This window comes from Corapipo altera, unplaced genomic scaffold (assembly GCF_003945725.1).
Source record: "Corapipo altera isolate COAL_440 unplaced genomic scaffold, ASM394572v1 50, whole genome shotgun sequence".
NCBI lineage: Eukaryota > Metazoa > Chordata > Aves > Passeriformes > Pipridae > Corapipo > Corapipo altera.
In genome coordinates this window covers 2,272,203-2,288,936 of record NW_020884889.1, presented here as the reverse complement: position 1 = coordinate 2,288,936, position 16,734 = coordinate 2,272,203, and the positions used below count along the sequence as shown (strand labels likewise).

Sequence of the window (16,734 nt, the reverse complement as noted above, 5' to 3'; positions counted from 1 at the left end):
AACAAATTACTTAGTTAAATACCCACAAGTTTTTGCAAAGGAGCAACACAATTTTGCTGTTAAAACACAGCTCCTTTATCTGAAGAAAATTCATATTTTTTCTACTCTAGCTCCGTAACAGTAGAAACATTCACCTTTTCCTGACAGCCTCTATTTTTGTCATTAAAAATGGGTTGAGCAGTACTTTGTCCAAAACAATCCCAAGTGTTTGGCAATACAAGGGGAACTTAATTTTTTCCACGATGAAGATTGCATTGGAATTTGCTTTGAAAACAGACGTTTTTGACTGGGGACCAGATATCAACTGTGTTATACAACCAAGACGTTCAAAAACATACATCAGAAAATTGACTTATAAAATGATACCGCTATTTTGATATTTATTCCACAACATTAGATTAAAATGCTAAGGAATAAAGTGATTATCACTGAAGAAAAGTCCTAGATATGAGAAGTGTTCACACTGGCAGAGCATGAAATCTGTCCTGGAGTCAACTGTGCTACATAATAGCAGAAATGTGCCAGAATAACAAATTTAAAAGCACAAGTGGACAATTATATCCCAGACAAAAGGTAAATAAATGTATCAAAGGAAAAGTAAACCAGTATTGAAAAAATTATCTACAAATATTGTGTGTTTGCGCACAAGTTACGTGGTCACAAACGTGGAAGATTTCCACTCTGGATTTCCACTTTTCTCTAACTTGACTTCGTCCATTCCATAAAAAGGAGAGAGAAGTGCCTGGGATTGTTAACAAAAGACTCAAGTAAAAATTCCACATCTACAACAGGTAGGAACTGCCCCATCAGAACAGTGTCAGCTATAAACAGTTCAGCTGGTTTAGCTATAAGAAACAAAGAGGGCACCACCTCAGAGGGGAACGTCTACAACACACAAAAGACCTACCAGACAAGTTATTAAAATTTCAGTGTGTTTCTCCACATCTTTTCAAACGAAAGAACTCAGGAAGAACATGAATATCTTGCACAAGTGAACAGATCCAGCACCTCACTGAAAGGAAACGCTGCTCTCACTTAACTGTCGTCTCTCTTGCCAAGCCAAGATTTCCTGTTCAGAAGGTGCACAATGGAATCCCACTGTGCTCGTGAAGAGACACTGCTCCTCAGGATCCCTTGTATCCTGAGCTCCTGTGACTTTTAAGCCCATTTCTAACAATAATATTTTGCAAAAGCTCTTTGACAATGTTTTAAACAGGAGTTCACTGTTTCAAACAGAGATGAGTAACAAGGAATCCTTCTCACAGAAAGGGCTGTTGCTGGACAGAGCCAGGACACAGCCAGGCTGGAATGAGCCTGGGAGAGCTGGAAGTGCTCTGCACCAGGAGTGAAAGGATCTCATCATTCAGAGAAGCCCAACAGATACAATATCAAAACTAACATGGACATCCTATCAGGAATGTTACTCACAAAGCACAGACAAAATTGCCCTGGATTAGCCAAGTCCTGGTCAGGAACTGCAGGCACACTCCCAGTTCACTTTGCTGTTAATCAAAAAACAGTCTAATTGTCTAGACCACTCATCATTTACATCAGAAATGCATTTATAATAACCTGGGAAAAAAAAATTAATTCTGCAACTACTCAGAGATGCACCTTTTATACAAAGTATAACCAGCTTTTTCATGTTCTTGGAATTAGACAAAAGAAAGCTGGATAAGGCCCAAGGATTGTACATTCTCTGCAACATGCAGATGCTTGATAAATCTGGTATTTGTTTCATACCACATTTAAATGGAGACAGAAGTCCTGGTGGGTTGCTACACTTCTGGCCTCAGGTCAGTGAAATGTTTTTCCTTCCTGGTCAGAGTTTTCAGATGGAAAGATATAGTTTCTAAAGCATATCTAAACCCTGCCATAATAACTCATCCAGTATGGAAATCAAACCTCATCTCCACAAATAACAGTCCTACCCAGTGCTCCAATGCTGGGAGTTTGCTGACCATGAGAACACGTGGAATTTTAAGCACTCAGCTGGATTAAGGCAGAGAGAGCTCTGTGCAGTCTGGCTCCTTTCTCGAGTGAAGTTCCTACCTTTGACCACTCTGATGCTTCCCAGATGGACAGGCAGTCCCTTCCCTCACAGCTCTGCACTGGGCTTGGTTTGTTGCCCAGGCAGTAAAGGTCCCTCGTGTTGACGTAGGTGCCGTTCTGCAGCTGATAAACACAGGTCACCTCCCTGTGCTGGACACCCTTCTCACAGGTGGCAGAGCAGGGACTCCAGTGGCCAGTCACCCACCTGGGAAGGAGCCAGAGAAAAAATGTTAACAAACATTATGCTTCTCCTAAAACGGGGAGCAATTCCTGGATTTGTGGGTTCTTTGCTGGTGCTGTGTTGTCATCACACTGAGATCACTGACCACCTTTGGGAGCCGAGGTGTGCAAAGCAGGAGAGTGTCAGGATACAAGTGGATATTCCCTCCTGACTCCATGCCAGGTAGAAACACAAACTCTGCATCACTCCCTTTAACCCCACTCTCTACAGTGTGGCTGTGTTTTTCCCTCAGATGAAGACAGACTTGTCTGCAGACCATTCTACCCCACAAATATTCCTGCCTTTGAGAGGTACCTGGGCTGCATCTGCAAGCACAGCATCACTGCAGAGAGCCTGTACTTACAAGCTGGGATGTGCTATAGCCAGGCACCTGGCCCTACACAGCTTTCCCACATCCAAGACCAGAACCAGCTTCTCCAGCCCTGCATTATATGACCTCAAAGCACAGAAATCCTCTACATCCTGTACTTTTAGAATGCAAAGACATCTCCTGCCTCATTTCTCAGTCACCCTCTCACAGGTCACTGATGAGATTTCACTTTTTGTAGTTGGGCTTTCCAGGATGTTTAATTGGAATCTCATCTGTTTGAAGTTCATGGCACTAAGAGCTTTGATTCTGGCCAGGTTCATTCATTCTGACCAGGTGCATTCTCAACTGCATTTAACTGCCAAGGCTCAAGAAGTATTTAAAAAGACAAGACTTTCCCTAGAGAAAGGATCCCACAATGTGGTTTCCAAGCTGCTGTAGCTCACCAGGATGTGCCACAACCCAATCTGGATGGGGTGGGGGTGTTTCCCTATGACCATCATTCCTCTGAGCTGTGGGATTCATTCACTTTGTGAGCACATTTCAGTTGCCATTTCCTTCCCCTTTGATCAAAGTATGCTGGGAACAAATACATGGCCTTTTTTTTGTTGTTGTTTGCTTTGTTATGTCTTTAAAGGCTCTTTAGCAAAAACCCAGCCCGACACTGTGAGGTGTTTGAGTTCCTCTGAAGTAGGGAACATACTGATGCCATGAGGGAAAGGAGGCATCCTCACCCCTCCATCTTCCAGCTCCCACTGACTCCAGCAAGTGCTGAAAGCACCACTGTGGTTAGAGCTGGGCTAGGAGGCAGTGAATAAAATGTCTAAGAAGAATCTGGATTAGGAGGGATGTAGGGAGGGACACTTTTTTCCTAAGGAGAAGCAGCATCCATCTTCACACTTCCTGCAATCTGTCAGTGAGGAACATGTTCTCTGTAATTACAGGTATTCCTGGATGGAGGGAAGGACTGGAGCAATAACCCTGAGGAAGGCCATCATGCCTTTCTCACCAGGCAATTGACCTTCTAGCCTGTTATTTAGGGCTGTCATCTGGATTAGTATCCTTACATCATGAATCTTTTACTTGTCACCCAGTCCTGGGCTGTCTGTTACGAAAAGTGGCCCAAGTAAACTTCTCAAAAACAAGCCTGCTCAGAAATACTATTTCATTCTGCTGAAGGCTCCTGTAGCCCAGGCAGAACAACATAAGTGCTCAACAATTTATTAACCACATTTCTTTTGAAGCTGTCATGCAACTTCTCTGAAACAAATCCAACAACTGTTTCCCATCTTCCCATTCCTGAATGGGGAAAAATCAGTTCAGCACAACTTGAAACATCTTCACCTGGTGCAAGTGTCATGAATTAATTTGCAAATGCCATGACTAATGACCTGGTGTGCCAGCACTGATGACTGAGCTGACAGGGAAGGCAGAAGCCATTCAGTTTGAGCAGGACCAGGCCACCTGTCTTTTGTGGAACAGGGCCCCACTCAAATGTTTCAGTGCTTTAAAGCAGTTGACTGACACATCTGTGAATTCCTGTTGGCTAAAACAGCTGGCAAGAAAGACACCAAACTTGTTTCTCCAGACTGCAGTTCTGGTGCATCTCTGTGGGTTAGAAACTGGCACTTCCCTTACGGAACAGGAAAATGTCAGCTGGGAAATCGAATACTTGGGCTGAAAGTCTGACAAAAATAGCCCTGAAGTGCAGAAATCAGTGTTCATGAAAATTAACAGCCAAGCCCCCTTGATATCAGCTGGGCTCTGCCCTGTCAGAGGTCCATGTGGGTGAAGGGACCTCTCAGTAAAGGCATGGAGGGGATGGAGTGACTGTGCTTTACGAGCAGAACGTGAGTCACAGGGCCAGGAACAGGTTCTGTCCAGGCTCCACTCAACTAATACTCACTTCAGCACTGTGCTCTCCCTGTGATCTACAGCCACTGGCAAAAGAAAAAGGGAAAGGGACTGAAAGCAAAGAAAGATAAAAATACATTCTTGGCAGAAGCTGTGTGTGAGCTTGCATTTAGGATGGGCAGCACACAGCATGCCAACTATTCCCAAGATGCTTTAAGAAGCAAGGTTATGGCTTTCCTTTCAGGAAGGAGAATTCCTTCTTGAATTTTTTTGTTGCTCTTGTGGAGGAGAGAGATCACCTTGTTTTCTGCCCTGTTTGGTGGTGTCTAGTTGGTGCCACTCCAGTACAAATACAACAGGGAGTAACTGGAAAACTGGCACAGAAAACCTAAATATTATCATCATCATTGCACAGTATGAGCTGAAACCCAGGGTATCAGTACAAAGATGTGTTTGTGCTAAAAACACAATCTCCAAGTTTTTTGTTGGAGTGGGCAGCTTCAGCTGCCCATCCACTTCATCCATCCCTGATCCCAGCCCAGTGCTCACAAATAAGGAGGGGTAATGCTGGAAGGGATCTCTGAAACCTCACAGCCCACTCTGTCCTGCCTGTGACAACTGCTGCTAACATGTAATTGAAACACTTAGAAAGTAAAGGCTCTTTTGAAGTGGTGGGTTTAGTTTCATATCCAGGAGACAAGTGACATGAAATGTCTGCATAGTAATAATATCAGTTAAGTAGGTTATTTTCAAAGGCACCAAGGGGAAGATCGCTTTGACCACAAACTCCATCCTCTCAGTGGAATCTCTGCCTGGCTCAATGGCTTGTAAAAATGATCTGGCAAACAAGTAAAGATGAGTCCCACGTGCAGCCCTGGCAGTGCCCTGACCCCCCCACAGCTCCCCCAAAGTTTCCTTCACAGGCAGCTGAAAATATTGTTTTGGTGCCTGTAACACAGAGAATCACTGCAATTATGTCTCCACAACATCGTTCACAACCAAAGTGGAAAAAAACAAGGGATTTATGGATAAAGTGATTAAAGATGAAAATTCCTGCCAGTTTCATATTTAGTAAGGAATGTGCAGCAAGATATCAGCAGAATTACTATCTGCAAGCAATATACACACGGGGAAGAAAAATGTGATGCACAAATAGTATCACATGATGGTTCCTATTAAATTACACCACAGGCAGATTTTCCTCTCTGCACTGTCATTACACCTTTTGAACACACCTGATGTGTTTAACAATGAGACTTACTTATAGGGTGGTTTTTTTTTTAAAAAAAGGGTAAGTATTCTTCTTATGACAACGTAAAAAATAACTCCAGTGTTCTAACTCCAAACCCCAAGCTGGCTCTGTATTATTAACTAAGCCAATTAACTGCTGTACACTAAGCCCTGTGTGTATCATACAGAGCTCTTGGCTTCCAGTTACACTTTAAGCCTGTAAATTGATCTTAGGGATTGCTTAACACCAGAGCTTGTCTCAGTTTGGTCTTTCCCTCCCAGGTTACAACCTGCCCTCTGTGGGACCATGGGAGAGCTCCAGCTGGAGTCCCTGGAGAGCCCCTCATTTTGCCAACAAGCCTTGATTTACGTGACAAACACACTCATCTTGCTCACAGCCACAGGGATGGCTTTCTCTGTGGTATTATTTTTTGTAATCTTACCTCTGTAGAAGACTCAAGAGCTAAAAGAGCCCTGCTGGTAGTCAGATCCAGGGAGACAGTGATGAGCTTTCAAGCACAGATTTTAACCCAGTCAGTGGCTGTCTTTCTAGCTAAAAAATGCCCAGAAGGGTGTGATTTTCAAAAGCCTCAAAAAGCTGGGATGGGCAGGACATGCAATCTGAGAGGGTTGTTCAAAATCTTCTGAGTCTTCCTCAACCTCTGACCTCCCAGTATCTCTTCTGAGGAATTGGGAGTTCTTCTTCTAATCTGCTTTGGCAACACTCATCTGGCAGGCCCCCGGAGCAAACTTGAAATATCTTTTGGAGGTTCAGTTCATCATTTGATCTTTCCATGGTCAGGATTAGTCATTAACCTTGAATTATCTACACTACCTACTTGCCTGCGACTCCCACATTTTCTAGGGAAAAAAAAATTGTCTACAGCACTATGAACAAAAACCCAGGGGAGATGAATGTCTGCAAACGAAGGCTTGTAGCTGAAGATTTGGGAAAAAAATGCTGTGAAGATAAAATGGATCAAGGGAGTTCAATAAAAAGACATGGGGTCACCTTTTAGCAATTTACAGCCTCTTATAACACAAAATCATTTCAAATTCTATGGTAAGTATTGCAGCCCACATTTCTGCCTTGAGCCCTTCAGAAGAACAGTGCCTGCAAATGGGTTCTTTTCCACTAACTGAACATCCAGGACATATTCACACATTCCTCACTATCTACAGGGATTGTGTTACTTTTGTTCCCTTCCCAATGCTACAGTGAAATTGTTTCCCTGCTTTCACAGTAATAGCTCAGATGTGACCAAAGACGTGTTTGCAATAACACTTTTTTTTCTGTTATTAAACCATTTTCTTGAACTAGTTGTAGTTAAGAGCCTGTTCTACCACAGAGTAAAGTATCAGATGAAATCTGCTACAAAACAAGACAGTTTATCTGAAAAAATACTTGTGACAGAACCTAATCTAAAGCCCTGTAATTTGAGGGTTTTATTTCTAATAGATTTTATTGAATAACTTTTGGTTTAACATACATTGTTGCACTAATGTAAAGGTGAGGATAACCCCATGTCCAGTTAGCACTGGTTGTCTTTAGCACCAGTTTGTGATGCCAAAATCGTGCCAAAGTCATTGAAAAGTTGGTTTTCTGAGGCATCTGTGTGAAACTGTGACTCTACTGATGTCAGGCAGAACTCAGACTGACTTGCAGCAGGGCCAGGATTTCACACGGGATAATTTTAGCAAGGAGAATTGGAAAAGGTTCCTGAGAATCAGTCATGTGGAACTGACAGTCAGATACACTTTGCTTACATCTATCAAACTCAGCTCATGCTCAAATATGTAGAAGCAAGAAAACTCGGCTTGCAAAAGGACTCATGATTTCCACAAAATACACACACTGCTGTTGGATCAACCTGACCCCACACACTTCTCAAACTCTCCACCACCTCTCTGATGTACCAGGGTCAAAACAATCAGGTGAATCTTGTTTTTTGGGAACAGGTTGGTGCCACACCCAATCACTAGAAGGTTTGTGTTTTTGTTTGGTTTTTTTTTTTGAAAAAAGTACAAGGAATCTAGTAGAATAATACAGCTGCTGATGTCGAAAGTAGGACTCCAAGACTAACATTCCTGTCTGATTGCCTTTATAAACAGTGCTCAGTAATTTTCCAGTACAGTAGTCATTCTGCTAACAGACTTGCCAACTTTCACTCACACAGGTTTCTTTTTCTCTTTAGTGGTTATAATTTTGACAGGTTTGTTTTTTAATTTCCCACCAATAAGATCAGCCACAGGGACAATGTTTTATAATTTACATGCACCTTGGGAAGTTCCTTCTTTTAAATGGGAGCCATTGTTTTCTCCCTCCTCCCCTCCCAAAATGAGCAGATCACTCAGTTTTGGAGGACTCAGTGTGGGGTTGGTGTGAGTAGGTGTCCTTTTTCCTGGCAGCTGCCTCACTACACTAAGGGACAGAACATCAGCACTCCCAGAGCCCTTCTCAATGAGCTACTCCTTCCCTCATCCATGGCTGGTGCAGCTTTGATGGGGTAAGTGGTGTCCAGCTCCACTCCCTCCTTTTCAAGGAAAACAGTGCTTTTTCCTCAGCTCCCACCACAGGATGCAAACTGTGAAGAGCATTACAGCAGGTAGCAGCAGGAGTGGATTTCACCATTCAACATTTTGCTAGATTATCCTGCTAATCTTTTTTTTTTTTTTTTTTTTGGTGGGTTAGAACTGCACTTGGCCTGAAGAGCCTCAAACCAAAGCAGCACAGATCATTTAACATTTTAAAACAGGGCAATGGTCAACCATAAGGTTGCTGAGTCAAACATTGGCACTGGGGAAAACAGTGAAATAAGGAAGTCTGGGTGTTCACACCAAAGCTAAGGAACCTGTCTCATGACTCCATGTGAAAACTAATGACAAACTAACTCCTCCTCTACCAAGTCATTTTGGATTATTTGATGTAAACACATTTAGCAGTAGGCAATAAACCCTCCTCACTCTACTCTCTGTTCCCCAGCCTTCTCTTAGTTCTCTTCCAGAATTGCTCTATGGAGCTGAGTTGCTGGATTTGCTTGAGAACATCTTTTTGTCTTTCAGTGGCTAATTAAGCACTGACTGGTACCTGCTGACCTGGAACAGGTGATTTTGTGTCCTCCCCGTGGATGGGGATCCCCATCACCAGTCACAGCAGGACACCAGCTACCCCATCACAAAGGTGCCCAGGAGTGTCTCAGGCCTTTTGCTCTGCAGGATTTTGGCCTCTGCTCCTGCATCCCAGGCTGGTGTCCCCGAGGAGCAGCCACCAGAGCGCAGCATTCCCGGCTGGCTCAGCCGCCCCGGCCAGCACAGTCCTGGCAAATTCATTAAGCTCCAACTGATTCTAGAGATCCCACCTCCAGCTTTGGGAACTACTTCAAAATGAGCTCCTACGTGGTGCCTCCTTGGATCAGAGGGTGCTAACATTGCTATTTATGCCAGATTTCCAGGCTAAAATGATTTGAAACTCTCCCCATGGCTGTTCCTTCTTTTTCTTTTTTTTTTTTTTTTCATGAAACCAAATCCAACACACACCAAAGATGTTTCTCAGCACAAGGCACAGACAAGGTTTTGATCTCGTGGTCATTGAACCTTATGGATGATAAACACTTGCACAGCTCCCAAAAGAGCCTGACAGCATTAATGAAAGAACAGACTCATTTGGAACCATTAAATGTCCAGCTCAGTCCCTTCAGTTCACACACAGCCAAAACGCTCCTTAAGTTTAGTGTAATTTCCACACAGCCCTGTGAGCAATTCGCTGATACTCACAAAAAAGTCTTCCATCCCACTGTTCCCCCCAAATTCTACTATTTGCAAGTCTTTCACCACACAAACTAAATTCAAAACTGTTCTTCTCCCCATCTACCTGCAATGAGAACACACATAAAACGTGGTGCAAACAGACCAGAATGGGGGAGCCAGACTGATTTCTGTATTTTGTATCGGGATTTCTGTATTCTTGGGCTGTTAAACAGCACTGTCAAAGGTACATGGTGGAGTCTGAAGGGAGAGGAGGACTCTCAGTCAGCAGGGTCATATGGACACACTCCATGAGCTTAAATCAGACCAGGAACCGAAGCAATGGGCACTGTCACCCACCTCACACCGAGGCACCATTATTTTGGCAGTCCCCAGCCTTTTGGACGGGCTGCTGAGGTGCTGAGCCAGCTTGAGGGGCCTTGGCTGGCTCTTACAACTGGCTTCATTTTTCCCTCCTGGGCACCGCTGTGGTGTGTGAGCCCTTGGAGAGGATGGAGCTGGATTCCAGCCCATGGACGGAAAAGTGAAAGTGGAATAGAAGAAAGAAAGAAGGAAGTGATCCATGTAACCACAGCCCTGACCTCAGCAGTGTGCCAGCTTTTAGAGAGGATTTGGAGGGCAACAATAATCAAGGACACCGTGCTAAAAGGATGCAGGATGGGCTTCCTTCAGGTAAAACTCACTGGCTGCATTTCTTTGACTAAAATAACTGGTTTTGCAGACAAAGGAAATGTGGTAGATTTAATCTGTTTGGTGAAGAAGTTCTTTTGCTGCAACGGAAATGTTTACTGGTGATATGCTGGGTAACATGGATATAATTGTGCAATTCATATGGTAGGTGAGAGCCGGGCTCTCACTCACCTGTAGTACTGTAAAGGAGTATCAGGTATGAAAGGAATTTAGATTAGTTACTAGTGGACTTCCTGAAAGCTCTGTCCTGCATTTGATCCAATTCAGTCTGTTCATTAATGACCTTGGCACAGAGAGAAGAAAAATGCTGAAAAATTAGGAAAAATGCTGACAATACAAAGTGTAGAAGCACTGTCAATACCTCAGAGGATTAGGATGTCATCCAGGAAGGTCTGAATAACCTTGAGTACTGCAATAACAAAGATAGGATGGAAATTAATAGCACAGAGTGCAAGGCTGTGTGCTTAGGGACTAATAACAGACATTTCTGTGTTAAAGGAGGGTTCATATGCTGAAAAAAATGAGAAGGAAAACATCTCCAATGACTGCAAGCCACAAATATGATGCAGCCATGAAAAAAAGCAGCAAGAACTTAAAGAAATGGATTACGCCCAGAAAAATGATGGAAGGAGGAGACACAATGGTTTGCTGTCTCATATGGCACTGAGCTCAAGGCAAAGAGTAAGAGAAGGAAAACACTGTATAAGCAAAGGAGCAGAGCTGATGCACAGAAAAAAGGCTGAAAAATGACAATGACTAATTAAGGCTGGAAATAAAAGATCCTGACCCACATGAACAGCAAGGTCACAGCAGAGCCTCCCAGAGAGGGAAGGAGCCCGTGGAGCAAAATCTGTTTATGGAAGGGAGTCTATAACATGCTGCTGGTGGAAGCAGAAAACTAACCCTTCGGCTCAGGAGGTATTTTCAAGTCCTAAACAGTGAAACTAAGGGCTCAGGTCTCCTGTGGTTTTCTGCAGATGCAGGCAGGGATTTCTGGTGTAGGAACACCACCCATTAGCAGGTCCCTGGATGGACTCAACCTCCATGAAAACGCATTGCAGCGAAGAGCACAAAAATCCCCAGCGTTTGCTCACAGGCCATTCCACCGCAAGTCCAACAGTTGGGAAATTTCATGTGGTTTTGGTTCTTTTCCTGCACTGGAGGGGAGCAGTGTCACATTCCCAGCCCCAACCATGCATGCTGAAGTTGTGTGGCCACTGGCCGACCCGTGTTTTCAGTAATAACAGCTGATGTGATCTGTGATTCCTGAGCCCGGTGCCAGCCCCAGCGCCGGGTTTGCCGCGTATTTGGGTTGGTGCTCAGAGCGCTGGAAGCAGCCCATACACACCACACGCAGGAATCCAGATTCCATCTGGTTACAGCAGGGTTTTGTAAAAAATACCTAAAGAGCTAGGCAGAGGATTAGAATAAAGAGGTGCTAATAGGGTGCAGTTGGGACAGGAAAGGAAGCTGTAAAGAATTTAATGGAAAAAGAGGGTCAAGGAACATAAAAAATAAAATAGGAAGAAAAAGAGGCATTTTTTTTTAAAGGTGAAAGAGTAACAATAATAAAGAATGAAAGATTCTTTTATTTTTGCCAGTTTCAACAAAACCCTTAAGAAAATTCTCTTCTGTGACGTTTAATTTCAAAACATGTCAGCGTATCCAACCAATTTTTAAATCCTGCTTTGTTTTTCTCAGATGCTGGGTTGCACTTGGAGAATTCTGATCTTCTCCTTGGCCTCATGAAACTACTGTCCCCTGCCCCACATTATTTGGCTCTCCCAAGAGGTGGCTGAAGTTCAAAGGGATATATAATTTACAAAGCACTTTGGGATTGTGGTGGAAGAAAGACACTGTTATTAATAACGTACCCTTTTTTTCTCCTGATCACTTTATATAATGTAACTATTTTTTTTAAATTTTTATTACAATCTCAACAGCAACAGCCTCTTCCTCCATTTAAACAACATGATCTCAGCCCACCCCAAAGAGTTTGTAATCTGGGTCATACATGGATTGAGGGAGGAAACAAAGGGACAGTGTGGGATAGTGAATTAAAGTCACACAGCACATCCAACAGTGAAACAGAGACTGAGTGTCCCCCGACCCAGCCCTGTGCTGGCCATGAGACCCCTCTCTAGAGATAAACACTCTGTAAGGTGATTCTCTTAAATTTTGAGTGAAAGTGTAAACGTAGTTCAAAATGCACAAAACAGAGCAGGTTTACCAGAGAAAGGAGAGCATTGTTCCTTCTTCTGAACTCAGGTGAAGGGCTTAGGTCTGAGTGGAAACGGGAAAGGACCTTATTGTAACAAGATGCTACAATAATTTTACTTGAAACCCTAAAACAAATTCAGGGCTCATAAAAAAAGCATTGACATGGTGAAAGAGAATGGTTTCTTTAAGATGTTCTTGGTCAGAGAATATGCTAAGCATGCATTTCTAATGTCTGGGTGGGCAAACGCAAGTGGAAATTTAAATTCTACAGAGGCACAGAGAATGTGCTTCTGAAAATGTTTCCAGTTAAAAGCATGTTAAGTGTGAAAGTGTAGCCTACACGGAGGGAGGGAGGGAGTGTGGTCTATCAGATCATCAGCAAGGATCCTGTGGCCTTTCCGGGTACTGAGAACATTTGGTGTCTGCTGTCACTGCTCTGGAAAAAAAGGACCAACAAGAGGGACACTGTGCCAGAGCTGCTTGTTCCTGGGGAGAACTGTGCTAAATTGTGGCTGTACATGGCCTGGTAACCCCACACAGAAGAAGAGATACCTTGGAATAAGGGCTGGACCTGAATCTCCAAAGGAGATTCTCCAAATCTGGTTATAGGAACAGAGTAATCCTTTCTCAGGAGGCTTTGTGTGATTTATCCTGACCTGGACTGGCAGCAAGGCCATGGTGGAAGTGTGCAACAAAGAGAAGACTTATCCAGGGGCTGTCTCAGAGTCATGGAATCCAACTGAGAAACAGCCCTGTGGGTCTTGGGGCTGTGACAGACCTGACAGCCAGGACCTCCCTTTGCTGCCCTCCTGATAGAGGCAGAAGCTGCCCACATCTTCCAGAGCTTTTTAAGTTGCTTTTCTTCATCTCCACCACCTGGATGCCCTCCAGGTACCTGCTTGGCCTCCTCCAGCCTCCTCCCAGTATCTTCATAAAAGGTCTAGAAGGAGTATTTCATGCCAGGGTACAAACAAAAGCAGATGTTTTTTATTTCTGTCTGAGAGTGACATGACAGAAATCCCAGTATCACTGGATTTAGGAAACTTCCTCATGGAAATGCAAGTTGTTTCCTCGAAGCCACTGGGAGTTTGGCTCTCCTTACACACCTGGAAGCTCAGGGGGCATCTAATTTTACCTTTCAGTACTGAAAGCTGTGTGGCCACAATATTGTACAGCAGCAATAACAGGTAGAAACTGAAACCTGAACCAGCCTGGCCTTATTGATGGATGATCTGACACTGGAGTTCCCTGCTCCAGGGCACTTTAATCAGAGTGCAGGTCTAATTAGAAGGAAGTGTGCTGTTTGTCATTTTCCCCATTGTTTCTGCAAGGAGGATTAGCTTTGTAGGAGCATTTCCCTGGCTTGTCTGAATATAAAAGATGCAACAGCCAGCAGGTTTGTTTGAATATGATTTTTAAGGTATTTTTCAGCTTTATTCTAAACTGATTTTATGTTATAACTACTATGAAAATTGGAGAGTCTGTAGTAGCCTACAATGCTAAAGATTACTGCAGAGCAAGAGTGAACGTTTTTGTTAGCAAACAAACTGAACAAATTAATGTACCTTCCTGCGTTTTCTCATTTTTTTTTTATACAATGCAGATAAAAATTAATTCAGCTAAAACTGCTCGCCAAATCAGAAAGAGAGCTTTTTATTGCTTTTAAAACTTATTACTATGAGATCTCTAATTACTCCTACTGAAGAGAAAAGCACCCTTACTGAGGAAAGCATCTAAAATGTGTTTCATCATAATTTCTTGAGTTCTTTTTTTTTTGGTAGCACTGTTTGACAGTTAATTAGACCCTATTCTGTGCTGATTCAGGAAAGGAAAAGGTTAGATATGCAGTCACTGAACTCTTGTCTAACTTTACACTGCAAGTTGCTCTGTCTCCCAGGAGGCAGCCAAGGGGAAAAGAAAACCATCCCCAAACAATGCATGGAGGCAGCTTGCATGGAATCTGGCCTTGCTGGCCACAGATTAAATGGGCTTTGTCTGAGGTAATGAAAATCTGACCTGCTCAACAAAAGGAAATGAATATTACAGCTGCTTACTGTGGCTAACAATGTGTCCCAATGCTTTCAGACATTTTCACTGTGTTCACCAGATGGAGGCTTTGGAAATGGGTGATTTCTGAAGGGAAGGGATATTGGTTTGCAGTGGGTTTTAGCTCCTTACCGTGACTGGCAGGGGTGTGTGTTACATTTCCTGACCTGGGGCTCGGGGCGCGTCACTCGCTGGCAGTCACTGTCATTCACCAGTGTCATGGTCTTGTTAATAATTCGGGTACAGGACACAATGGTTTTCCTTTCACCTACAAGTCAAACAAAAAAGAACTCTGAACAAAACCCTGTCAACTCCTTAACCAAAACTCAGCAGCTTGGAGCTCCCTGCTCCCTCTACAAGACTGTGCCCTGCAAGCAATTTTATTCTCCACTTCTGCCTTACCTTCGTCCTCTTTTTTCTTTTCCCCCCCAGAAAAGCTACAAATCTTTAGCCAATAATTCTGCAATTGACTCCTTCATAGAAACAGCAGGTTGGGCTTTCTCTTTCTAGTGTTTAACGTGAAAAATATCCTGAAAACAATTTGCTTTCATTTCTTGTTCCTCCCCCACAGGTAGCTGTGCCCTGTAATCACCTCAGACAGATGTGCTGACTGATAACCACAGGACAGCTGCCTCTTGCTGCTTCCAGGCAGGAAAAATCGGGTTGAAAAGGAGTGAAGGAAGTTCAAGGGGGATTAACTGGGCTCGGTTTTGTTTCACAAAGAGCTGAAATTAAACCTCCAAAGTAAGAAAATCTCACCTTTTGGTCCTCCAGATATACTGCTTTAAAAGCCCTGCTAGTGGGATACATCTCAGCATTTCTCACATAAAATCCCTGTGCATCAGGAGGAGTGTCTTTCCTCAGGACACTGCTGTGTGGCCCTCAGGGCTCTGCCTTCCCCTGTGTGACCCCAGGAAAGCTGGGCCACAGGGCAGCATGACAAGGACCACAGGTGACAAGGAAACTGCCATCCCTCCACAGTGTGACTTTGCCTCACTGCTAATTATTTTGGTTCCTCAGAGCCTCCTTCTAACCCTGAGCCTGCACCAAATGGAGTTTATTCATTCATGACCTGCAGCAGATAATAAAAAATAACTCAAATTCTGTAAATAAAAAATGTGTAAAAGTCTGTTTGGAAGGGAGAAAGAGAAAAGGCCCTTCCCAGCTTGGATAAGGAGTAACAGCATCTGGCAACCAAAATAAAAGATCGACTGTCAAGCTACCACTGGTAGGAGCCATGGTTGGCAGACACTGCTTTTATTCAAATACATAGCAAGCTTGCAACAAAAAATAAAGCCACAAACAAATCTCCTACTCATTCATGTGAGGATTTAATGACTCAGAAATTATTATTTTAATGCATGAGTAAAAGTAAGTGTCTATTTTAAAATGAATTCTATTTACAGAAAAAAATAAATCCATGGTTTCAGTGCACTGAGGGCAATGAGCCTGCAAATGTGAAGATGAGCCCTCTTTCCTTCTGTCACATCATATCATAAATAACTGGGACTGCTGGTGAAGAAAGACTGGCCAGAATGCATGGAAACGATCTGTTTTCCTCAGGGAACAACCTACTCCTTCCAGCACTGAAAATTCAATGGACAGTGGCTGACAAACCAGTCTCTGGTTTCACAGCATCAATTCCCCTCAGGGTTTCAGCAGATCTGTCTCAGCACATCCGAGGGATCCTGTGAAAACTGAGCTCTGCCGCGTGCTCCTGGACTCCCAGCACGTCCACCCTGGGACTGTCACAGCAGCACTGCCCCTGCTCCATCCTTGGGCAAGGAGGTGTCTCCTGGTGAATGTGCCTGAACACCTGGGAAGACTCTGCTCCAAGAACGTGACGGGGGTTTGAGACATGGGGCTGCAGCAGCGCCTTGAGCCACCCGAGGAGCACAAATCCAGGTGCGGCTCCAGCCTACGGTGAGGAGCTGACAGAGCAAGTCCCTGCCAAAATCCCGGGTGAAAATTAACTGTAGGGGATGGGATGAGAGCTGGGAGAGCTGGTGAGAACGAGCTCTCATTTGAGTTCATTATGACAACATCCATTCCCATGGCCAGTTTCCATCCCCCTCTCTGATGTCTGGTGTCTGCAAACCCTGTACAGCGAGTCCCACCAAGGTTCCCAAGATCCCTACCTCCTCCACACTGCACACTGCATCCTTCCCATCCACTGTGTGTCCAGATGTACAAGGAATCCTGTTGCTTTTCTGGCTCACTCCTGTTTTCAGCAGTATAGTTTACAGGAATGGTGTATTCATAATGAATCCCATAATTCTGGTCATGAAACAACAGCACCTGGTTCGGCAGGAAAAGAGAGGCAGTTACA

At 43.8% G+C, this 16,734-nt stretch overlaps 1 protein-coding gene across 1 annotated transcript in view; it reads right to left on the bottom strand.

Annotated features, from left to right (window-relative positions):
* Positions 1 to 16,734, bottom strand: part of ADAMTS17 (ADAM metallopeptidase with thrombospondin type 1 motif 17) — a 167,563-nt gene that overhangs the window by 22,976 nt on the left and 127,853 nt on the right. The window contains exons 18-20 of the mRNA XM_027644623.1: positions 16,544 to 16,703; positions 14,538 to 14,673; positions 2,053 to 2,257 (exon numbers count right to left, since the gene is read on the bottom strand). Of these exons, the coding sequence (XP_027500424.1) occupies positions 2,053 to 2,257; positions 14,538 to 14,673; positions 16,544 to 16,703 (501 nt within the window). The remainder of the gene's footprint in view (positions 1 to 2,052; positions 2,258 to 14,537; positions 14,674 to 16,543; positions 16,704 to 16,734) is intronic.